Here is a 25,461-nt window from a genome sequence, read left to right on the forward strand (position 1 = left end):
GTGGGCACAGTTGGCAACGGGCTTTGTTGCAAGGATAGGTTCCTGGATTAGTGGTTCTGTTGTGTGGTATGTGGTTGTTGGTGAGTATTCGCTTCAGGTTGGGGGGCTGTCTGTAGGCAAGGACTGGCCTATCTCCCCTTGTTTTTTTCCTACAAACCCCCCCCCCCCCCCCAAGACGTTCTGGTTAACATTATAAAGAGAGGTTTCAAAGAGTGATGGGCTATTACCAGCAGGAGAGTGAGTTTGTATGTGGGGGGGGGGGGGGAAGGGTGAGAAAACCTGGATTTGTGCTGGAAATGGCCCTACTTGATGGGTGGGAGGAAGTTTTGTTTCATGGTCTCTGTGTGTATATAATGTCTTCTGCAGTTTCCACGATATGCTATGCATCCGATGAAGTGAGCTGTAGCTCACGAAAGCTCATGCTCAAATAAACTGGTTAGTCTCTAAGGTGCCACAAGTACTCCTTTTCTTTTTACATAAGTCTCTAAATCTTAAATACTCTGATACATAATAGAAACTCATCTAGAATACTTGGAGTGAGGCTGGGAGAAATCAGACAAAAGTAAAGTTATGTATCTCCTGAGAAAACAGGTATTGAGATGGTCAGTGATTAAGTGGATTATTACACATGGCTCTACTCAGTAAAACTATAAAAATATTGACAGGAGAGACCTCAGCAGTCCAGAACCTAGTTTGGGACTCTTCATAATGGGATAATACTGAGAAACCAGGCTGATTTAAGGTACCAGAGAAAATTTTTCATGAATTGGTCCAGATCCCCAGCTGGTGCAAATTGGGATAGTTCCATTGCCTTCACAGAAGTACACTGATTTACACGAGTGAAGCGGAAAGCACTCTAAAGGGTGTTAGAATGCAGACTATCAAAAAGACTTCATAAGAGGGAATCTCATCTAAAACTGCACAGCAACACATTAAGGTTTAAGGAACTGGATCAGGTTTAAGGAACTGGATTCAGTGTTTACATTTGCACAAAGAGGCAGAAAACTAAAGTAGATAGGCTTCAATAAACTTATTTAGATTCAATAAACCCAGTTGAAATTTGTGGTACTGTATTTCATGATGGGCATTCCTTTATTCTGAGTCTTATACAAAGCTGAGAAAATTGCAGATGCTGTACAATATAATAATTATAATTAACAGACACCCTTTCTGGTAATCTCAGTAGAGAGAGCAAAGATTAAACCGGTGTGGATATTACACCTACTCCTCCTATTCCTTAAGATGGGTCCCTCTAGATCCACGGTCAAGGCACATTGCAGGGGCAGTGTGGGGAGGATTACACTACAGTTGCTCATGATACCTGATATGTGAATAAATCAAGGATTTCATTTTCTAATTTTCATGAGCACTAAATTAAGTTTATGGGGAAACGCAATGCATTTTGCTGCATTTTGGAATGAAGCCAATGATTAATCTAAATAAAGATTTGTTTAGAGTTTCCAATAAGAAATAAAATGTATAGTTTGAGCTCTCAGATTCGATGCTCTAACGTGACATTTATAATTATAAATAGCAATAATCTCTTCAGATAAGTAACTCTCACTAGTATGAGTAACTACATGACTATGAATGGTATCACTTTTTTTGGACCCACAGTTAAATGTTAAAGGTTCTCATATCTTAGTGCATTAAGTACTTGGTTAAAATAAGCGTAAAACTGAGAGTGGTAATGCTGCTCCTTGCTACCTTTACACAAGCTAATCTTTTGTAGAAATGGTGTAGACATTACATAATATATGCATGTATGCTGAAACATCAGAGTAAAAATGTCCAAGGCATTCAGTATTGTATTGCGTGGATGTGCCTAAATCATTAGTTCTCATCTTGCAGCAAAGGCGTATACAGAGGTTTGTCCATTGGCTTTTATCCTAATTAGCTCACTGATAGTCCAAGAAAGAGAACAGCCAAAAAGTATGTTACATGCTGCCAACAATTCCCCAGTGCAAAGTTTTAATGAATTGTAACAGCTGCTACTTGAACATAAGGTAAGTGCTTCTTATCAAATATCACTGAGGGAATGCAGCACCCCTAAAGGACTGAAGAATTTATAGCAGCAAGAAGTCTCTGTCTGACAGCACACATTGTGATAGTAGATCTATTGCGTGGCCTAATTAAAGTGATGAAATCAAGTACTATTATCTGTCTGACTTACCCTTAAACAATAACACACACAAACACACCCCACCCAGGCAAGTAGGTAGCAATCTTGATAAATATGGATTGAATCATTCAATATTTTAATAAGAGAGGGAGAGAAGTCATTTTTTTCATGTGAATGATTCTTCCAAACCCAGTACATCAGCTGTGCCACGAGAACAACCTGTATCATCTCTGTTTGATCATCTCTCCCTCCATCTATTTTTGTGTGAAGATGTTTCATTTGGATAGCTCCAAATTGATTTGTTTGGAGGAATGATGATTAGTCAAACATCAGATTAAAGTTTATTCCCTGAGGATCAAATCGTGCTTGCCATGCACAAATAGTCCTGTTGTGTAAAGCCAGCCAGATTTGCAAGACACCAGTCTGAATGTCTGGACAACATCTTTGATGTTGCTGTGCAAAGTTCTGATATTTGCGGAAAGTTATGCAGCTGACAACACTGACTGACTCGTGTGGCAATATCACACCAGAACTACAAGCCTTTACTGCTGAGAGTTTATTTGCAATAACCACCCTTGGATTCCTGTAAAATGCTGCTCAGTTGTATAGTGGATGCATTAGGTATTACATTAGTGACCATTTCTAGCTTCCAGTATAATACAAGCAACTGATAATAAACATTTTGATGCGTTAAATTAATTTCTTCATAGATTATGGTCTGGGTATACTTGGTCCTGCCTTAGCGTGGGGGGTCAAAGTAGATGACCTCTCTAGGTCCTTTCCTTACATTTCTATGATTCTATGTGAACGAGTTTCATACTACTCTTACAACTAATGGGAAGCCTGGCTCCTTCTCAGTTAGAGTTAGGCAATTTAGGTATCATGGAAGCATGAAAAATGGACTTTATTACAAAAACATTTTTGGGATCCAGGCATTTTGGGTGTATTAAAGAGCTAGTGTATAAGTGGGTTGGTAAAATGGGAATAGAAAAGGAGGAATCTAACTGGCTGAAGGATCAGATTGTGTGGGTATCCAGCATTATTGCACAGAATGGAATCCATCAGACTGTTTCCCATCCCCAAAGCCATTATTCCCTTACTGAAGAAAAAAACATGATGGAATACTTTTACAATATATTGCCTTATTGCATATTTTTATTTAATCTTTTTCATTTTTTCAATTACTACCAGCTTCAGGATCCAAAAGTCCTAAAGTTCATATCTGCCTTTGCAAACTGCCAGCTGAAAGTTGGAAGCTAAAAACCTATAACATGAAAGTTCTCACTCTGAGACATCTATCTCACTAGTTATGAATGCTGTATGCATCACCATAATATCTGAGTGCCTACAGTATCTAGCTAGCTATTGGTGTACAGTATTTAGCTAGCTATTTTCAGTAGGGAGAAAATAAGGTAAATGTAAGTATTTTTAAATACTTTTTACATTAATATATGACAGTAGTTATCTACATGGAGAAGTAATAGTGGGAAAGAGCAGCCAGTATCATGTTGACCAGGCAATTCTCTTTCAATGCCTTTTAGTCCATGCGTCAGTTTAGCAAACTTTAATTTATGCAATGGGGAGTAAAGCTGAAAGTCCGTTGGCGAATGCTGAGGAAGAAGATAACTATGATATTGTTATTAAAAGTCTGATGAGCATTTCATTAAAATAATCAAAGTAACATATGGAAAGGCATGCTTTTGCAAAAGGATGCAGAACCCCTCCCCTCCAAAAAAACCACCCAAGCACGCCTTATATATACAGGCAGAGCAATGTGACTTCAATGTCAATAAGGAAATTCTCCTAAGAAATCATTTAGTGGTTGAGACCTTACACAAAAGAATAAATGGACACAAATCGAACATCAAGAATTATAACATTCAAAAACCAGTTGGAGAACACTTCAATCTCTCTGGTCACTCGATTACAGACCTAAAAGTCACAATATTACAACAAAAAAACTTTCAAAAACAGACTCCAACGAGAGACTGCTGAATTGGAATTAATTTGCAAACTGGACACCATTACATTAGGTTTGAATAAAGACTGGGAGTGGATGTGTCATTACACAAAGTAAAACTATTTCCCCATGTTTATATTTTCCCCCTACTGTTCCTCAGATGTTCTTGTCAACCGCTGGAAATGGCCCATCTTGATTATCACTACAAAAGGTGTTTTTTTTTTCTCTCCTGCTGGTAATAGCTCACCTTATCTGATCACTCTCGTTATAGTGTGTATGGTAACACCCATTGTTTCATGTTCTCTGTGTATATAAAATCGTCCTACTGTATTTTCCACTGCATGCATCCAATGAAGTGGGTTGTAGCCCATGAAAGCTTATGCTCAAATAAATTTGTTAGTCTCTAAGGTGCCACAAGTACTACTGTTCTTGTTGTGGATACAGACTAACATGGCTGCTACTCTGAGAAAAATTAAAGTTAACGTTTGAACTCTGGCCCAGACAGAACAATAAGCACAGTAACTGGAGTTAATGAAAATGCAAGTCACCTGGGATAATATTTTCAGGTGTAACTAAAGGATTTAGGCACCTAAATCCCATTGACTTTCAGTGAGAAAGCTGTGGAAGCATAGGGCAGGAAGTACCAAATAAAGTTCCTATAGGGAAAAGGGAAGCGCCATTAAAACATTCCTCTTAAGAGCAAGGAGTTTCCTGAGCAGAAATGTGGCAGGTGCAGCAAGGGAAAATATAGAATAAATGAGATCTGATTAGTCAGTGAAGCGTGTGTGGGAAATGTCAGAGAAAAGAACATTAGGAGCACTGAAACCGGAGAGATAAACCGAGCAAGTATGCGTGATGCCTGGGATGTGTTATTAAAGGCAGCATTCATGAGCAGGCTTGGACTGTCAGTCTCAAGATTTATCATACTGCTGTTAAATTTAAAATTGATTCAGGAACAGAGGAGACTGTAAAGAGACTTTTAAGGAAAAGAGCTCTAGCCTTAAACTGGAGTAATCCAGGGTAGAGCACAATAGTCCAGGACAGACAAGTTGCCTGAGGTCTGGTCTACACTACAGAGTTAGGTCGATGCAAGGCAGCTTACGTCAACCTAACTGTGGAAGTGTCTACACTTAAATTTTGCTCCTGCCGATGTAACTGTCCCACTACGCCGACTTAATAACTCCACCTCCACAAGCAGCTTAGAGCCATGGTTGATGGCGTTAGGTCAACCCAGTGTCAGTGTAGACACTGCGTTGCTTATGTCAACTGTTATTGGCTTTCAGGAACCATCCCACAATGCCCCACACTGACTGTACAATCAATACAAGCACTCCAGGTGAGGACGCGCACTGCCAACACCAGGAGCGAAGTGTAGACATGCACAAGTGATGTAATTACTGTGGTGGGTGTATGCCAATTAAGTTAGGTAGACTTAATTTTGTAGTGTAGACATGGTCTGAGTCAGTTCAAGGATAAAAGAGTACATGTATGACACCACAGTCCATAATGACAATGCACTGCAAATAACCTCCTAGATTAAATCAGAGCCATTGAGATAGATCCTATAAAACACACAGTGGAAGCTGGGATGGTGTTTGGTGAAACTAGCCTGCTTAAAGAAAAACCAGTTTGATCCTCTTGAAAAAGGGGCCATATCTTGTGTGTTCAGCACACTCTGCTTCCTGAAGTGAAGGAAGAACTTGAAAGGAAGGTTAAGAATGGTGTAATAGAGCATATTCCTGAACTGATAGAGTGGTGCTTATTTTACCCCTTATGAGAAAAATGGACACCTCCATAGCATCATAGATCTAAAAAGACTCAATAAGCATTAAGGAGGGAAAAGTATCATTTCCTCACCGTGGAAGGTGCAATCTTTAAGTTAACTGATGGTACAACAGTATTCTCCTCACTAGATGCAGCTAGTGGATTCTAGCAAGTTCTGCTCCACCCTGTCAGAGCCAAGCTAACAACTTTTACAACACCATTTGGAAGATATTGCTCATGTCACCATCTGGTCTGTATAACAAGCGCCCCAGAAATCTTTTGAGAGAAGTGAGAGAGGTTCTGCAAGGGCTGGAGGGAGTGGAAGTCTATATGGATGCCATTTTAGTTTATTGAAAGTCTAGGGAAAAGCATAACCAAAAATAAAACATGTTCTGACAGCAATAGAGACTGCTGGAATACATTTTTCTCTGTCTAATTGTATGCTACACCCAACTCAACTACTGTTCTTAGAGTGTATAATTGATAAAGTTAAAGAAGTATGGGCTGGATGAATGGACTATAAGGTGGATAGAAAGTTGGCTAGATTGTCGGGCTCAACGGGTAGTGATCAATGGCTCCATGTCTAGCTGGCAGCGGGTATCAAGTGGAGTGCCCCAAGGGTCGGTCCTCGGGCCGGTTTTGTTCAATATCTTCATAAATGATCTGGAGGATGGTGTGGATTGCATCCTCAGCAAGTTTGCAGATGACACTAAACTGGGAGGAGAGGTAGATACGCTGGAGGGTAGGGATAGGATACAGAGGGACCTAGACAAATTAGAGGAATGTGGCAAAAGAAATCTGATGAGGTTCAACAAGGACAAGTGCAGAGTCCTGCACTTAGGACGGAAGAATCCCATGCACCGCTACAGACGAGGGACCGAATGGCTCGGCAGCAGTTCTGCAGAAAAGGACCTAGGGGTTACAGTGGACGAGAAGCTGGATATGAGTCAACAGTGTGCCCTTGTTGCCAAGAAGGACAATGGCATTTTGGGATGTATACATAGGGGCATTGCCAGCAGATCGAGAGACGTGATCATTCCCCTCTATTGGACATTGGTGAGGCCTCATCTGGAGTACTGTGTCTGGTTTTGGGCCCCACACTACAAGAAGGATATGGAAAAATTGGAAAGAGTCCAGCGGAGGGCAATAAAAATGATTAGGGGACTGGAACACATGAGTTATGAGGAGAGGCTGAGGGAACTGGGATTGTTTAGTCTGTGGAAGAGAAGAATGAGGGGGGATTTGATAGCTGCTTTCAACTACCTGAAAGGGGGTTCCAAAGAGGATGGATCTAGACTGTTCTCAGTGGTAGCTGATGACAGAAAAAGGAGTAATGGTCTCAAGTTGCAGTGGGGGAGGTTTAGGTTGGATATTAGGAAAAAACTTTTTCACTAGGAGGGTGGTGAAACACTGGAATGGGTTACCTAGGGAGGTGGTGGAATCTCCTTCCTTAGATATTTTTAAGGTCAGGCTTGACAAAGCCCTGGCTGGGATGATTTAGTTGGGGATTGGTCCTGCTTTGAGCAGGGGGTTGGACTAGATGACCTCCTGAGGTCCCTTCCAACCCTGATATTCTATGATTCTATAAGAATGTCAGAAGCTAACCTCTATTTTTGTTTTGTTGTTGTTACCCTCCATGTTGGCCTCCCTTCTTGTTGCTTAGTTTGCCGCTCTTTGGGTAACCCTCACTTCTGATTGGGTAATTTTGAAAGAACGTGGCCCAACAAAGGGATAGCGGTGGGAAATTTAGAAGAGCTGGAAAGGTCACCTGACCCCAGAAAAAAATCTGCCTAGCAACACTAGGTTATATAAGGGCTCTAAACCCTACACAGGGTGCTGTCCACCCTAGTGTCAGTCTATGCTTACGCTCAGTAACACCAAGATAGAAGACTGAAGACACCTTGTTACTGACACCTGTCTGTTCCTGTCGTCTCCATTCCTGTGGTTCCAGATTTTGTTGGTTCCCTATGTTCCTGCTCAGCTCCTTGGGACTCTTGATCATTGCTTTTGGTTCTCCTCTGGTCTCCCATGTAGACTGGTAAAGTAAACAGTTTATGTAATCTTTGTACCCACATCTATTTAGTTCTGGGTCTTTCGAGTAAACTATCAATTTGTTTGTAATAACCCCCCTTTTACTTTAACACTTCAATCGTATTGGTATTTTTCTTGGAACTACCGTGGGTGATAGATACCAATTCAAGGGAATGGGCCTGCGGTGAGGAGATCCTGAATAGAGCTCTTCCCAATCTTTTGGTAACACGAATACAAAGGGCATATCTCAAAAATGTCAAAGTTGCATTTCCATCATCTAAAAGGATAACAGCTCTGAATTCTGAGCTTTTGAGATACTGCATAATTCCAAATACATTGCCTCCCATGTCACCATCTACAAGGTAATGGAAGAGAGATCAGTACACATTGCTAAGAGAATTCTTCAGCAAGACTCCACATAGCTGCTGAGCTTTATGTCTGTAACTGAGCTCAGCTACTTATTGGTCAATGGATCTAAACTATTGTGCCAAACTTGGGGTATCTCCTAACTGTCTAAAATGGCTCTGGTTAAAGAAAGTGTGGCTGAGTGATGCAGGCTTTCTTTAATTGTTGGAATGCAGTCTGAGGTTTACTCAAGTTTAAACTAGGAGACCCACTCCTGATAAAACTGGATAAGAAAAAATACTGGACACCAGCTGTTGACACTGGATGTCGCCTACACGCACTCTGAGAGACTACATGGTTGAAACAGATTATGGTCAATGGTACAGAAGAAACAGGCACGTACAGCTGGTTCCAAATGCAGCTGAATTGTCAAGTTACCCCAGCAGCAATGGTATTTGCACCATAACCTTAGTCAAGGGAAATAATCTGTCTGAGAAGAGTTCTGAATCCATCGAACAGTATTCCGCATCCCCAAGATCAGAATATGATCAGCTCTGTACAAGTGGTAAAACTGGGGACACATTTGGATCTATAATTTGTTTTTAAATATTAACTCTTCTTAAAGAAGGTTTATACAGGAAAAGAGAGGAAAAGTGGATATTGGGCACTACTAGGCCTTTCCCTTCTTGGCAAAAATGCTCCTTTGTGGTTCAAGATATCCAATTCTGGAGCCTTTGGTAAATATTTAAACAATAGCTTTTATTATGAAAGTAAAATAATAAACACTGTAACTCTGTTGGTCAGGCAGAGACTCAGCGGGACAACCTGGCTAGCAGATAACTCCTGGCCAGATAACTTTAGATAACTGGCATCCATATGCAGTATATGTATTAACTATTGATTAACAATTGACCAATCAATACAAAGCATGTCAGTTAGGTAAACAGCTTAACAAATCAGGAACTCTTGCTGGGTAAACTAGTAACTGGATAGAGTAAGACTAGTACCCTTAACATGAATCATAATCATAACAAGACTTCGAGACGCGCGGTCCTCAGGCCAGGAGTCCCTTCTGCACATGTGCAGATCCATAAAGGTCACATAGCCCGTAGGCTTTATTGACAGCCCGTAGGCTGCACTCATTCTTCTGGCCCTATACTGTTAGCACAGGCTACAGTGGATATGTTTACTGTTTCTTTAAAATTATAGTAGGAAGTCAGGCAATAGTGGGGCTGGGAAAAGTTCTACAGTGAAGCATGAAGAGAGAGAGATTTTAAGGTTAATACTGTATTCCTTTTTCTAATAAGGTCTCTTGTTCAGTGTTAGAAGAAAATCACTGTGATGTTCTTTACCATTGTTAAATGCAATCATTTTGTTGTGTCATTTCTTCCCCATTCCCTCCCAGCTCCCTAGATAGGCTGGAAAGGATTTGATTTTTATCAGTAAATGTTAGTAAACACTGATTTCACTGTACATATACAAATAAATGAAAAAAATATCTCCATCAATTATTGCCAACATTTACAGAGAGGCAAAGTGAGAAAAATGTTACTTGAGAATGTATTAGAGTCCTACCTTAATGTATATAAAATGTGTTGTAATGAATGCTTCATATTTACAATTCTGCTAAAACTGCCAGCTCCAGCATTAACAGCACTGCAGCTAATTATGCAGCATTCATTATAATGTGCTGGGGTCAAAATTGAGGAAGAACAAAAATCCAGTTACATTTGTGGTGGGTAGAGCACCTGCACTTATACAGTAACAGAGGCCAAGTTTGTTGTTTTATTTCAATGATGGGTTGAATTTTATTTCAGTGATGGGAAATCCCTAGAGGAATATTGCAGAGAATACCCTAACCTCAAATGTAAAATGGTGAAAAAGTCTGGAAATGGAAACAAGGACATTTTGTGCTGCAAAGTTTGTAAACAGACAGGCAAACTGTATTGCTGAACATTTGAGTAATAAGTCTCATCTAAAATTAAAAGAAAGTGAAGCAAAGATAACCTAAAGTTCAGTGGAAGGCTGTTTGGAAAGAATGAAACAACGGAAGCAAGAAGCTGCAGATTTTCTACACGATCTAGTACATGGGTTGTGCTTTGAGGTGATTCCAGAGAATGCTGTCCATGGTTCGACTTTTTTTAATTAGTTCTGCTTCACAAATATGCACCAGCAGTGTGCACTTGTCCAGAATATTGTCAGCTGGAAGAAAAATACCTTCATGAAGTTTTCATTCACCATTAAACTTCAATTAAGGATCTTTTGCGTGGTGACAAATTCTCTTTAGTAATTGATTAAACTCTAGAGCTTGCTGGACAGTCAACAATTAACATCCTTGCAGTGTTTTACAGTGACAAAAATAAATCAATAAATACTATTCTATTAAAATCTTCTACTGTTCTTCACTGAAATGTGGGGGTCATTTCAATTTGGGTTCAAGATGTACTGTGAGATGTAAACGTGGGAAAACTGTGTGAATCAACAGTGACTTCAGGATGTAAATGCAATGCTTAGTAAAGAACTTGAAAGAAATATATCCACACTTGTTTCACATTCTGTGTATTGCTCACCTTTTGTATGTAGCCATTGATCATGCAATCAAAACTGAGTTCCACAACATCAGTGAATTTATGATACATTTTCCAATTATATTTGAATGTGTTAACAGGCAAAGGCAAGCAACAACATGAACTCTTCAGGTTTGCATGTGCCCCCTTATGTGGTGCCATCACGCTGGTTTTCCTTGCTCAGAGGCAGCAAAATTCATTCATGCACATTGGGACAGTGAAAGACTTTGTCATTAAAGAGGAAGATGCAGTCATTTCAAAGAGGGCAATGAAATTACACCAGATGGTCAAAGATGGTGGAAACCACCAAGTAATCTACTGCAGGTTATCTTTGGGGAATATCCCTGGGGATCATTTGCAAATGGAAACAAATGCATCCTGATACATCACACAGATACACTGCTTAAATGCAATTTACAAGTTGCTGCTGATGTAGATAATACCTTAAAGGAAGTGGAATGCAAGTCAATGGGCTTCAAAAGGCAATTCCTTTAAACTGCAGTGTATGCTGTAATCAGAATTTCTCATCAAAGCAAACTGAAGGCCACTTTATCTCACTATGTACATGACGGCCTCTGCATTGGGTGCTTTTTTTTGCCAGCAATAAAGTGTTTGATTCATTTGTCGAGGCTCAGATGTCACATAATTTTAACAACTACGAAAATATTTTCCCTTGCAAGGAAGAAGAGTTCAAGTATGATTTTGACTTGAAATGCCCTGTGGTGACAGCATAACAGCACTTGAATCCTGGAGAAGTGAAACCCAGTCATAGTCTGTTATGTTCAGTATGACATTATGTGCACTTGCAGTACCAGTAGTTTCAGTGTCTGTGGAAAGCTCATTCAATCTGTTTAGAAAAGTTCAAGACAAATGTTGCATGCGCTTCTCTGAAGACTAACTTTGGCAGCTTAATTTTTTGTACTACAAAAAGAACATAAGATCACATGTGGAGAGCTTTTGAAATCTGGACTCATCTGCTGATTTTACCAATTAAATATGTATTCCCGAACCTGTAGTAAAAGGCCTAAGGGTTTTTTTTTTAAATTTTATTGCTTGAACCTCCAAGATGTGGGAACTGAAGACTTAATGAGCAAAATCCAGTTATTTTGATTTTGAATTAGGCTTGTTAAAAATGGACTAGGCAATGAATAGTAAAAAGAGTTATGATTTGTTGATTTAGGGTGTGTCAACACTTGCGAGTGTACACAGCCACACATGCATTTTTGTGCCATAACCCCACTACTGTCCATATCTGAAGCCCTGAAGCACGTTTCTAAAGGACAGTTTAGTGCGCAAATGCTGGCATGTTTTGGGGTGTGGATATGTACATGTCTCCACTGCGGCATGGCCCTGTACCTGTTCTACAGTGCAGTGTGGCTGAGGTGAAGGGTCGTTTACCAAGTCATGGGTATCAACAGTTCTCCAGGCCATTCCCACAATGCATCGATCCCTTTAATGCCTGACCGTTACCCAAAGGTATAAAGGTCCCTGAACCTCCTGCTTCACTTGCCAATGGTAATAGCAACCAGCGCTGAGTACTTCAGAACAGTTTTCTGCTGAAATCGATTGAAATTGTTGATCACGGTCCGAAAGCAGCTGGTTTTCTGGAGCACACACAGGTGCTGATCAATGTGTGGTCAGAGTACACTATCCTCCCCAACAGGGGATTGGGGTGCAGGAGGGGGTGAGGGCTCCGGCTGGGGGTGTGGGCTCACGGCTGGGGCCAGGGCTGAGGGCTTTGGGGAGCAGGAGGGGGCTAGGGCAGGGATTGGGGGGGAGTAAGGGCTCCATCTGGGGGTGCAGACTCTGGGGTGGGGCTCGGGTTCAATGGTTTGGGGTGCAGGAGGGGGCTCCGGGCTGGGGACTGAGGGGTTCAGAGGGTGGGAGGTGGATCAGGTCTGGGGTAGGGGCATGGGAGGTGGTCAGGGGTGCAGGTTCCAGGCAGCGCTTACCGGAATCAGCTCCCGGAAATATGGCATGTCCCCTCTTTGGCTCCTACGCGGAGGCAGGGCCAGGTGGTTCTCCATGCTACCCCATCCACAGGCACTGCTCCCATTGGTTGCATTTCCCAGCCAATGGGAGCTGCAGGGGCTGAGCTTGGGATAGGAGGGCAGAGTGTGGAGCCCTCAGGCTGCCCCTACGCATAGGAGCCGGACGGGGGGGACACGCTGCTGCTTCCAGGAACTGCTAGCCCCGCCCACTGGACTTTTTAGCAGCCCGGTGGGCAGCGGTGACTGGAGCCACCAGGCTCCCTTTTCGACGGGGCGTTCTGGTCGCAAGCCGGACACTTGGCAACCCTCCCGCGAGCGCCCACTCTGGGGAGCCGCCGTCCAAGGGCGGATAAAATGGGGGATGCGCGCGCGGTGACCCGGCAGCCGTTCGTTTCCGTTGAGAGCGAACTACAAGTCCCAGCCTGCCCCGCGCCCGCGCATGCTCCTTACAGCGATCGGCTGGCGAGGCTGGGCTGCGGCGGAGCCGGGGCTCGGCCTGTGCCGCGGGGGAGAAGGAGCCGGTTCGGCGGTAACCGCCCCGGTATACGGGGCAGTCGGGCGCGGAGTCCGGGGCGCGCCGAGCCAGCGGTGCGCCGGCGCGGGAGGGCGCGGAACCGACTCGTCCTGCGGCCAGCCCAGCCCGCGGCGGCCCGCTCACCCCTGCCGGGGCCAGAGGCGGGCCCGGGGGCGGCCGCGAGACCGGCGCAGCTGCGGGGCGGGGCTGGATATTAACCATCCCCCGGCCAGTGGCTGTGGCAGAGCCGGGCTTCCCCGCTGGCAGCCGGTGCCTGGCACCTGCCCAGAGGGGGCTGCACCCCGCGGGGTGCTCGTGCGGCCCTGGGGATGAAAGATAGAAAAGCCCGTTTTATTACAGAGCTTTGTCCTGGTGTTTTCTGAAGGGCAAACGGCCCTGCCCCTCAGAGCCACATGGCTGATTATACAGAGGTGCGTTTTCATTCCTCGCTGCAAGTCCATTTCCTGAACGCCGGGAGTTTTTACAGGCTGTAAAGCAGCGGAGTCTGCTAGCTTATTTTACTTTTGCTGAAATAGCTCTTACTTTGTTTGGCTGTTTGACGAAGTTGATGTAAACTATTAGACGGGATAAATCTGAGCTGTAGAGTATCAGTTAGACTTTCAAATGCAGGTGGGATTTGGTGGTGGTGATCTTGCACTTCTTGTTATCCTTAAAGAGACTAAAAGGAAATTGTCAGATCAAATTTAGCTCAAAGTTCAGGTTTTATAAACAAACTTACAAAAAAGATCAAAATAAATTATCCATGGATCTAAATGAGAATCTAATGAGAGATTTTTGAATGAGAGAGAATTATTGAATGAATAAATATTCCCCTTTTGTATTTGAACCAAAAACATTGCAGTGTTCTGCTGGTGCTCTGTTAAAATGGACAACTAGCTTTCACCTGCCTTTTTTTTCCCTTTCTGTTTCAATTTGCCAAAGAGATTGCATATTTTTCTTTTTAGTGCAGACTTCACTACTGTGATTCATGTTTTGTCCTCACTGAGAGAGGAAGGATGGTCCAGTATTCAATCCACTTGGCACTAGCCTAGGATTTAGGACCGTTGAGTTCAAGTCCTTGTTCTGCCACAGACTTCTTGCGTGACCTTGGGAAAATAATTTAGTCTTTTTGTATGGAAATTGTACTTCCCTATGTCACAGGGGTTTTGTAAATACATTCAAAAGATTGTGAGGTGCTAGATGCTATAGTAGTGGCTCCATATAAGTACCTAACCAATTAGTGCACTGTGCTTTATTTGGGGCTGTATCTTAAGTCCACCCGGAAATTGCAGATACTTGTATTTCACAGTGAGCTGCTACCAGTGCTTTGTGATCTGCACTGCCTGCTTTTGGAATTGACCTACACAGCTCTAAATGGCCTGCACTTTACACAAAAGACAGGGCTACCAACATGCATTTCGTGTTGCAGTCATGCGTTTGATAGCCATGTCATGCATTCATACATCTTACTTGAAATGTCATTTGTCCAGGTGAGCTGTGGGAAGGCTACAGGCATTTACCTGCAGCTCTGTATTTTGGTCACTCACTAGCGGGGCCTGTGGACAAGGCAGTTAGTTGTCTTCTTTCTTGCTGTACCTTCTATTTGAGCAAGGCCAAGAATGAGCAATTGGAGGAGGAGGTGCAGCAACAGCACAAGGTGAGAGTCCAATACTGGTCCCAGGTTCCCCACCTCTACACCAGGCTCCCACCCAGCCACAGTATCCCTTGCCTCCTCATGAGTGTCAAGACCCTCAGCAGTCCCCAAACCCCCAGTATCCTTTCATTTTCCAGCAGTCCCAACAGCCATCCACCTAACTTCCTACTTAAATTCCCCCACTGGTACCCAGCTATCCACTAGCCACCCCAAGTGAGCACTCCTCATCAGCCAGAACTGCCAAGTTTTGTTCAGCTCCATGCCTCACTTCCAGCGCTGCTCAGGGCAGTACTGAACATAAACTCATGATTCTGGTTTATGCAAATAATTTGCATATAATGTACAAATTAGCTTGTTAAATAATTTGCATAAAATGTCAAAGTAGGAGAATTAAACTTGGCAGCTGTGCAAAGAGAAGGAGCTACTGGCAGGGCATATTTCTTCAATTTTGAAATTCATTTGCCCCAGATTACTCCCCCAGTCCAAAATAGCTGAAATGTATGGATCTTCATGGGATGCTGCAAGATATGTCTTTTTACAAAGGCTTTTGGGGAAAGGAGACATTATTTGAAGGACCATATATAGGGAAGAGTGATGCATTTTTCCTCATTTCCCCTTTTCTATAATGTATAATAACTTATAGGTTTTTTCCTCTTTCATGTTTCATCGTTTTAAATAGCTGCCAGAGCCACCTAAAGCATATGATAGGTGCTTTCTTTGTGTTTCTTTGAAATTGAATACAATAAATATTTTTTCATATAAGTGTTTTATGGCCCTCATCACCATAATATCTGAGCCTCTCAAACATTAAAATTAAAGGGACGCTGTCAATTTAAAACATTTTTACCTATTGTAGTTACATGTAATGCCTAAAATTAATATACTGAAAGAAGCCAGGTTCATTTTTTTCCTCAGGTGACTTTGTTCATTTTGAAGCACTCTTTGTATAGTTATTTTTATTGTTTCACCTGCATGGATTCTGCAAATGGCTCCACACATGGGTGAGAAAAATTTTCGAGAAATAGGAAACTGTTATTGTTTAAAAAAAAAATTGAGAGAGTAGGCTGTTATGGTACCTGACAATATATTTCTCTCTTTTTATTTCAAATTGTACCTCACTACTCCCCTGTAAGTTATGGAAGCATTATTATCTTCATTTTACAGCTGTCTCAGTTTCTCCAGAATGATTAATGATTTGTCCATGTCACCCAGGAAGTCTTTGACTGAAACAAGAATAGAAGAAACTAGATCTCTTGCCTGCTAGTACATTGCCTTAATAGCAAGACCATCCTTCATTCCTTTTGCATCAGAGCACAGAACAGTGTGATAACTGCAAATTATTTATGGCATGATATCCTGAATGTACAAACTAGAAATATTTTTCTTTTTTATTTTTATTTCTAGGTTAAAGTGAAAATACCTTTTGGAAATAAATACCTAGACGCTATCTTTTCTGTCCCAGACAAGATTTTAACACACGGAGTGATTCTTACTCATGGAGCTGGAGGAGATATGAATTTCTCTCATTTAGTTTCTTTGGTAGCCTATCTTGCATCCCGTGGACTTCTGTGCTTGAGATTTACCTGTAAAGGCCTTAACATTGCTTATAGGACTAAAGCATATAAAACAGTTGTGGTAAGAAAAGACCAGATTGTATTTTAAATTCTGGAAATTTTAGAGTCACAGCAAGACTCCAGGCTATTTGTTAGTTAATTTTTATTAAAATCCACCTAAGCTATCATATGCTTTTGCATACTTCATTTCCTGTCACTACTAAGTATTAAAATGCTTTTGTCGTAGAGTTTAAGGTCAGGAGGGACCACCAGATCATCTAGTCTGAGCTGTATCACAGATCTTCCAGCCACCTTGGCACCAAGCCCAACAGCCAGAATTAGGTCAAAGTATTACAGTCTTCAGAAGACTAAACTATAGTGTGCCACAGGCCAAGAACAGGGGGGGACCACCAATGCAGAGAATTGCTAGGATCATCTGGGTATATCTGATCAAATCAAATGACCCCATTCCATGCTGCAAAGGAAGATGAGTAACTCCTAGGTCCCCAGTCTGACCTGGGAGAAAATTCCTTCCAATCACCAGAAATGGTGATCAGTTAAACCCTGAGTATGTGAGCTAGACCCACCAGCCAGGCACCTGAGAGAGAATACTTTGTACCACCTCAGAGCATCCATACACTCCATGTCCAGTGTCTTATCTTCAGCTGTGGAGGAAAAAAAGACAGAGTACCTAGGGGTGGAGAGGGAGCAAGAGAATTTCCTTCTTGACTCCCACTGGTGACTGACTAAAGCCCTGTAGCATGAGATTTTAGGAACATAAGACATTAGAAGCAGAAGTGACCCCTAGGGCTGCTGAGACTAGCCCCTTGTCACCACAAGCAAAAGTCATAAATCTCTCTTATAAACTTATTCAGCTCTGTCTTAAAAACTAACGAATTTTTTCCCCCACACAACTTCTGTTGGGAGGCTGTTCCCAAACCTTGCCTCCTTTGATGGTTAAAAATCTAATTTCCAGCCTATACTTATGGACAGGTGGTTTTTTTTGTTTTGTTTTGTTTTGTTTTGTTGTTTTTTTTTTTTTTTACCATTTGCTCTTGTGCCAACATATTCTTTTAACTTAAATAGCTCTTTACCCTCCTTGGTGTTTATCCCTCCAACCAATATATTTATAGAGAGCAATAATATTCCCTCTTAGCATTGTTTTGCTAGCTAAACAAGCCAAGCTCTTTTAGTTTCCTCCTCTTCTTGTGTAAGTAGTTTTTGTTGTATTTGACATCCTTCTACTATAATCATTCAAGACTAGATTGAGTGTTTAGGAAGACCCTCAAAGAATCTCTGTTCTTTTTCAGCCCTGGGGAATATGGGAGTGAATAAAGTCCTGGAAAGGGTGCAGGTTATTCCTGCCTTCCTCTTGCCCAGGCCAGCTGTGCTAGCCAGAGAGTAGGAACGCCCGGTCAAAAAGGGAGCTGGGCAGCTCTGGTCAGCACTGCTCACTGGGCTGTTAAAAGTCTGGTTGCGCTAAGGCAGGCTCCCTACCTGCCTGGGTTCTGCATGGCTTCCAGAAGCAGCCGGAATATCCGGCTTCTAGGTGTAGGGGTGGCCGGGGGGGTTCCGTGCATTGCCCCCGCCCTTAGCACCGGCTCCGCAGCTCCCATTGTCTGGGAACCGCACCTGCAGCCAGGGGAAGCATGCAGAGCCCCCTGGCCCCTCCACCTAGGAGCAGGACATGCTGGCCGCTTCTGGGAGCCACCTGACGTAAGCACCATCTGGCTGGAACCCACATCCGGAACCCCCTCCCGAACCTGATCCCACTCCTGCACCCAAACTCCCTCCTGTAGCCCTTACGCCCTAACACAACCCAGTCCCCAGCCCTGAGCCCCCTCCCACATTCTGAACCTCTTGTCCCCAGCCCGGAGCCCCCTCTTACACCCCAAGCCCCTCATCCCCACCCCAGAGCCCGAATCCTCAGCTGGAGCCCTCCCACTCCCCAACCCCTTATCCCAGCCTGGAGCCCACTCCTGCACCCTGACCCCCCTCATTTCTGGCCCCACTCCAGAGCCCTCACCTCCTGCACCCTAACCCCTGCCCCAGCCCAGTAAAAGTGAGTGAGGGTGGGGGGAGAGCCAGCAATGGAGGGAGGGGGATGGAGTGAACAGTGGCGGCGCCTCAGAGAAGAAGTGGCAGGGGCAGGGCCTTGGGGAAGGGGCAGGGCAAGGGTATTCGGTTTTGTGTAATTAGAAAGTTGGCAACCCTAGGTAGGAGGTAGACCCAAGACTTTGTCCATACCTTGCAGCACCTGCGCTCCGGATACACTCTGTGTCAGACCCACACCCAAGATTCAGGTAGGCCTAGCAAGTGAGTCAGGGAGTTGTACTCACCTCCTTGGCTGAATAAGACAAGAGCACAGTCCAGCCCTCTGAGGTTCCCTTCGCACTTTGATATCACAGTTGTTTCTATATGTTGTGTTTTAACTCTGTATTTTACTGAAGTTAGATCTTGCTAATATTAATGCAGGCCTTCTGAGGAGCTTTGTGTTGAAGTTTCTTTTAAAAATACACAATAATATTGTTTTTCTAACCAGATTGTTGGTTAGGAAATCGGAAATATGATATTGTATTGAAAGTTTATTTAGAGAACGCTGGCAGGATACTTCTCAATTTAAAAAAAATATTTTATTTGTAATTCATAATCTTTTGGTAAACTTGAAATTGAAAAGTTCCCTCACTACATTGATCTTTTTACCTTACACAATGGTGTATTATTGTAGGGTAGCTTGTGAGTATTGGGCTTATTAAATTGTTCTTGCTTTAAAAGTATTGCAGAAGTGGGTATGAGAAAGTGAGGAGAAGAAACATTACATATAAATAAATTGACTGTCTTATTGGGGAAGTGTCCAATTTCAGATTCCTCAGGTACAACAATTTTTTTTATCATGTATCTTAAAATGCTGTCTTTTAAACAAATGAAAAATGCTGTTTCATTTCCTTAGGAATATTTAAAGTCCTCCGGTGAATATAAACTTTCTGGTGTCTTTCTTGGAGGTAAGGGGGAGGGATGTATGTCTTTGTTTACAATCTTAGCCCTAATGGTGGTTTTAAGAGTACATTGTATAATTATTCCATTCCTGAGGGGTGGGGAAAATTGTGAGTCCTCAGGACTGATGCAAAGGCCATGAAGCCCATAGCTCCCGAGGACTCTGTGCAGTTATGTCTTAATCTGTTACTTGACCCATAATTTGACACAGATATAACTGAGGGAGAATATGGATGGATATCTAGGGGGACTGAAATCAGATGATCAGTTATGATTTCCATCTACTTCCAATTAAGTACTTCATTGATCGTGTCATTTAACTACCTGACACTCAATACTAGTAAATAACATATGTAATATACAGAACAGTAGTACTTAGCAATATTACTTTTACAATCTATTCTTCAGCAATAATCTTACTTTTTCCAGTACTTTTTGTCTTCAGCTGTCAAACTCCAGACTATATATAGAAATAAACTAGCTTTTCCTTTATTAAAACTGTTTCCATACAAAGGTCTGTAGTTTAGAAAATCTATAATAAAGTAATAAGATCCAGTTCTAAAAGTTACCCTTTGTCACTTTATACTGTTTAATGTTTGTGTACATTTTACTTAGCCACATGAAACCCATATTAGATCCTGGATTTGTAGGGAAAGGGCTGTGACAAGCTGTCTCTAGTGATCTGTAACTTGACAGTGTACACAACTTAAGTTTTATTTAATAAAACGTACACTGGATGGTAAACGGAATGTCATTTAAGTATTCACCCCATCATGCAGTAGCAGAACAATAGAAAAGATGGATTTACTTACACACACACACACACACGTTATCAAAGGGGGAGGATTTCATACATGGTGTAGGCCAGTGGAATAGTACCTGCTTATACCTGTTCTAAATGTGCTTCCTTGTATAAAGGAAGCCTAAAAACAAATTGGATATCAAATATACAAATGTCTTTAATATTGAGTAACTAAGAAAAATACACTTAAATATATATATGCACGAATAGTGAAAGTACTTGTGCCACTGGTATCTTAGCTCTTCTTGCTGTTATTCAATACTCAGACCTTTTTCTCCAGGTCGTCTTGTAGGTAACTGTGACTGCCTGGGGGTTAGTAGGATTTACATGATTCCAGGATCTCCAGTTCTCCTCCCATTAAGCTAAAGGCAAAACCAAACCCCCTCTGACTCCAACAGACCTCACAAACAGTTTAATCCAGCCATCTACAGAACCTCAATTTAAAAAACGTGATCCATCAGCTAACGTGGCTTCTTTTGGGGGAGATACCTTGATGACCTCACATTGTCACTCATAGAATTACCTCATACAGGTTTCATCTTCTCAGTTTGTATTCATATGTTTACCCTGGAGTTTAAAGTAGTAGAGCAGATACTTGAAATAGATCCACTGTGTATATCTTGGCCTGATTTGAAGTGTGGGTCACAGGAACTTTATTTTTACTACTAACCGACTAAGGCAGCATGGAAAGAATCCATACTATGTCCTTGTGGTACAAGAATATAGTAACCATTGTTCTATAGTATTTCAAGTGTCTGAAATCTAGTTTTTCTGCATTCTTCACACATCCTACTTAAATATGAGTTATTGCCCACTTCTTGTCATTCCACCCTGCTCCCTTCCCCACTCCCCCAAAAAAGTATTCCATTTTCTGATCCCCTGTTGCTTTCTTTATCATGGATGTAAAATCATTAAGTGCCCCCCGTTCAATTATCTGACAGCGCCAAAATTCTGCATGGTGTTCTCCAATGACCTGGTGAACAAAAGTCCCTCAGTTGCCCCTTCATAGTCGTTTTGTAGAGTATATGCCATATTAGTGTTACAACATACACTGAATTGGATAACTTTTAGGAATGGTGCTTCTCAGTATGAATGTAAATGATGTGATAGTAAACATAATTTTTATTCTTTATGTTTAAATGGGAGATAGGTCGTTCGATGGGTTCACGAGCCGCTGTCTCTGTGGCACGTCAGATTAGCCAGGATGACAATGAGGATTTCATTCACGGTCTGATATGTTTATCTTATCCACTTCATCGACCAAAGCTTCAGTCCAAACTCCGGGATGAAGATTTATTTTTTATTAAGTGTCCTGTGCTGTTTGTCTCAGGATCAAAAGATGAGATGTGTGAAAAAGTGAGTTCCTGTGTGAGTTGAGTTACAAAGGGGAGGAAATAGGAAACTGTTCAAATGTGGTTAGCACTAGTATCCAAAGATGATGGTGATAATTGACAGTCTTCTCCAACCACTGATGTGCTGCAAGAAGCTCCAGGCAGGGAACTCTACCTCCAAATTAAAAAAGTAGGGATGCTTTTTTGATGGATATCACACCTTCCCTGGATACTGCCAGGTCATCCCTACTACAGACAGCTTATCCTTGGGCCCAAAAATATCTCTGAACAGAATTTTGTTTGCCTTTTGAATGGACCAGATAGCACCAAATGGCAAGTATTACTTTAAAAAAAGGCCTTGGGGAGAATTTACCTGGGTGTTCTAAAGAAATCTTAGCTCCCCTCCCATTTCAGATTACACAAAGTGTATACTGTGCTGTACTATCAATATAGTCAGTGTATTTTTCAGGACAAATAAAACTTTTTCTGGCAAAGTTTGCTTGCTCAGTGGTGCTCTCCCTTCCTGTGGAGGAAGGGTTGTGTAAACCAAACTCCACAAAAGTATCCAAGTGCTAGTAGCAGTCAGAAAGTAATGTTCAGCAAGGTCTGGAGTTTCTTATCTACTTCATGGGGAAAAGGAGAGAGATGTAAATCAGATTTGGGATGTATGTTACAGGAGCCTTACAAAATCCTGCTATGACTTAGGACTATGTGCACTTAACTCACCAGGCCTAGGAAGTGTTTCTGGCATGTCATAACATTTTAACGAGTGGTTACAACAGAATAGCAAGCATATAGAGTGCTTGGAGCATACACTCTTACTGTGAAAATTCTTAGGTCTGTGAAGTAAGTCCATCTATCCTCTGAATAACTTTTGCATTGGGGAAAATCCTACAGCAGGGATCAGCAACCTACGGCCCGCCAGGGTAAGCCCCCTGGCGGGCCGGGCCAATTTGTTTACTAGCCGTGTCCGCAGGTTCAGCCGATTGCGGCTCCCACTGGCCATGGTTCGCTGCCCCAGGCAAATGGGGGCCGCGGGAAGCGGTGCAGGACGAGGGATGTTCTGGCCTCTGCTTCCCGCAGCCCCCATTGGCCTGGAATGGCGAACCATGGCCAGTGGGAGCCACGATCGGTCAAACCTGTGGACGCGGCAGGTAAACAAACCGGTCTGGCCCGCTAGGGGGCTTACCCTGGCGGCCGTGTGCCAAAGGTTGCCGATCCCTGTCCTACAGAGTAGGAGCTAGTCCTAAAACTATTATACTGAAATTCCATTATCTGCTGTGACCTATGAGACTGGACTTCACATGTCTGTGAAAGTTCCTCCATTTCGTTGCTGCTGTTTTGACCCATTGGCAGCAGGAATGGATGGCTTTCAGTGACTTATGGGAGAAGACTTCAGATAGATATGTCCTTCTCTTTGTTTTCTGGACTTTCTTTTCATGTGAGTGACTAACATTGGGCAAAGTACTCTGAAGAGGTTATACTGTTGGATTACGATGTCATAATCTGTTTATCAATTCATTTAAATGCACTCAGAATTCTATTTGCATTTTCAGCTGCTGCTTGTTATATTAGGATGGACAAAATGATGACTACGATCCACATGATTTCTGGCATATAATAATTTTTTCCTCTTCATTTTTATAGAAATTATTGGAAGGTGTGGCAAGCAAAATGAAGACCCCTAAAAAAATTCATTGGATTGAAAAAGCAAACCATGGCATGACAGTGAAAGGACGAACAGCAGATGATATTATGATGGAAATAAGCACACAGGTTTTTTCATGGATCAAAGAAATAATTGAACAGGAGTACAAATAATTTCCAACAGTTAAACATCGGTTACATTAACCTTCCTTAAATGTAAAGGGCTTGTTTGACTTGCCAAAGAGAGCATTAGAAAAGAGCTATTCCTACATGAGGCCTACATGATTCAGAACAGGTCATTCTGCAAATATTAAGTGTAAACATACATAAAAAATATTTTTTGAATCCAAAACCGCTATGCAATGTGAACAAGGTAGTAATACCATTTTTTAAAGGTGAAGATCACAAAACATGCAAAATATTAACGATGGGGCACTACTTTTCTATATTTCAGTTTTAGTGGTGTATCCATTTGTTGGTCTGCGTGACCAAACGATACCTTTTTATATTTTTTTTTTGTACTGTTTAGTTAGTGTGTTTTCAAAGATTACTGCAAAATAAACTAAATTTTCTACTGGAGCTGAAATTTTTAGTCTGATTTATTCCCAGCTGTATTGCAGACACTGTGGTTAATTTGCAAAGGCACTGTCATATTCAATCCCCCTTTCACTCACAACTTTTTGGGAAAAAAATATCCATTTTGGGCCGTAACTTTAAAGGTCAGTTTCTGCCCTGCCTTGCACCTTGTGTAGACCTTTACTCCTTTGGAAAGTGACTCTTCTGGTGCCATTCTGATTTGGTAGCATTTTGCACCCTCTTTGCACAGCCATAATTACACAAGGTGGAAAGCAGTAGAGAATCAGGTAATGTGTATATTTAGTTTCTGTGGGAAAGTGATTTTAAGCCCCCGCTCCCTGAAAGGTCTGATCGGTCACTTTGGGATTATTTGGTCAGGGAAAAAACATTTTTCTGCTTTAAAAGAGTTGTCAACAATTTTTGTGTCAAAATAGCTCAAACAGCTGAAATTCACTTCAAACATGACATTTATTTAGTCCTAATTACTTAGGACTAATTATTTTACAGCATAAAGCCAGGGGGAGACAGATGAGAAATAGCAAAGCTATTGGATATCAAAAGTTTGCTCTAGTGCGTGCATTACGTTTATAGAGGCATACAAAAATGTTTGGTTTTATGGATTTGCGAAGGGTGCAGTTAGTTTTTATTTTATGAATTTACTCTAGTAAATTCATAGTGCAATTTAAAAAAATGTATCTTTCTTAGTTTCAGCTGTACCAGTTCCCCTTTTTCTGGTGCATGTATGTGCCATGGTAACTGCAGGATTTAGAATTAGAGTGTGATGTTGGACACTGCAGGCCCAGTTCATCCCTTGTGGAACTCTGCTGACTTCTATATTTTGATTGGGGCTTTTGGATGGCTTTATACTGGGAAAATATCTATAATAGGGCTTTTGATAATAAACAAATAATCATAAAAATCACACCCCGAACTGACATTATTATATTGGCAAGTTCCCACAGTAGACCTGTCCTTAGATTATTGTGCTTAAATAGATGTAGCAAACTCATTTACAATGACAGCAGACAGACAACTCAGTCCCTGACATACTCCTGGGGGAATTCTGCACGTCTCTTCATGCGCAGAGTTTTTGTCTTCAGCCAGTTTCTTTACTTTCTGATGGGGAAGCAAAGGGAAGCCACAGGAAGTATGTTTTGGCCAAGAGGTAAATCACTGTGCGGCAGGGGGTGGGACTGGGGAAGGCCCGGCTATTGGCTCCTATTCTGCGTCAGGTTCAGCTTCTAGTCCCGGCTGGGCTAGGGACGACATGACTTCGTCTTCCCCAGCACGGCATGCGGGGCTGGGTGAGACCCTCCCTCAGATTTCTCCCCGGGTGCAGGAAGCTCTGCAAGCACTTCCTCCTCACCTCTTTCCTCCTTCCCTTCCCCCGCACTTCCTGCACCCATCGCTCCACAGCTGCATGGGAAGGGATCACTGTACAGGGAGCTGATTCCCCCATCTGCCCAACCCCCATGTGTCCAGACCCCCTCATTCCCAGACCCTCCTGCTGAGCATCACCGCCTACGGCCCAATGAGCCCCACTCTCTTTGTACCTGACCACCCACACCCAGAAGCCCATCCACTGAGCCCCGACCAGCTACACCTGGATC

At 42.3% G+C, this 25,461-nt stretch overlaps 1 protein-coding gene and 1 long non-coding RNA gene across 10 annotated transcripts; one reads left to right on the forward strand and one right to left on the reverse strand.

Annotated features, from left to right (window-relative positions):
* Positions 1 to 8,960: 8,960 nt before the first annotated feature.
* Positions 8,961 to 13,271, reverse strand: LOC119566034. The gene is made up of 2 exons (XR_005225015.1): positions 12,742 to 13,271; positions 8,961 to 10,424 (listed from the first exon to the last, which is right to left on the reverse strand). It is a non-coding gene; the product is annotated as an uncharacterized LOC119566034 (long non-coding RNA).
* Positions 13,166 to 23,854, forward strand: TEX30 (testis expressed 30). Of its 9 annotated transcripts, XM_043535229.1 has the most exons (7): positions 13,340 to 13,725; positions 14,785 to 14,951; positions 15,086 to 15,262; positions 16,353 to 16,583; positions 19,452 to 19,503; positions 21,448 to 21,653; positions 23,276 to 23,854. In XM_043535229.1, the coding sequence occupies exons 3-7, from the start codon at positions 15,254 to 15,256 to the stop codon at positions 23,447 to 23,449; spliced, it is 672 nt and encodes a 223-aa protein (XP_043391164.1). In that variant the 5' UTR covers positions 13,340 to 13,725; positions 14,785 to 14,951; positions 15,086 to 15,253; the 3' UTR covers positions 23,450 to 23,854. The 9 variants fall into 9 exon arrangements, with proteins under 9 accessions (XP_043391171.1, XP_037752422.1, XP_043391178.1 ...); XM_043535236.1 differs by lacking the exons at positions 13,340 to 13,725; positions 15,086 to 15,262 and adding an exon at positions 13,166 to 13,309; XM_037896518.2 differs by lacking the exon at positions 15,086 to 15,262.
* The last annotated feature ends 1,607 nt before the right edge of the window (positions 23,855 to 25,461 follow it).

Source organism: Chelonia mydas, chromosome 1, assembly GCF_015237465.2.
Source record: "Chelonia mydas isolate rCheMyd1 chromosome 1, rCheMyd1.pri.v2, whole genome shotgun sequence".
Taxonomy (NCBI): domain Eukaryota; kingdom Metazoa; phylum Chordata; order Testudines; family Cheloniidae; genus Chelonia; species Chelonia mydas.

Bases quoted from the DNA above. Each gene is read 5' to 3' on its own strand.
- TEX30 (XM_037896494.2), top strand. From the start codon at position 13,220: ATGCTCCTTACAGCGATCGGCTGGCGAGGCTGGGCTGCGGCGGAGCCG. The intron at 13,310-16,352 runs GTAACCGCCCCG...TTTTATTTCTAG, and splicing joins GAGAAGGAGCCGGTTCGGCG to GTTAAAGTGAAAATACCTTT. The intron at 16,584-19,451 runs GTAAGAAAAGAC...TCATTTCCTTAG, and splicing joins AAGCATATAAAACAGTTGTG to GAATATTTAAAGTCCTCCGG.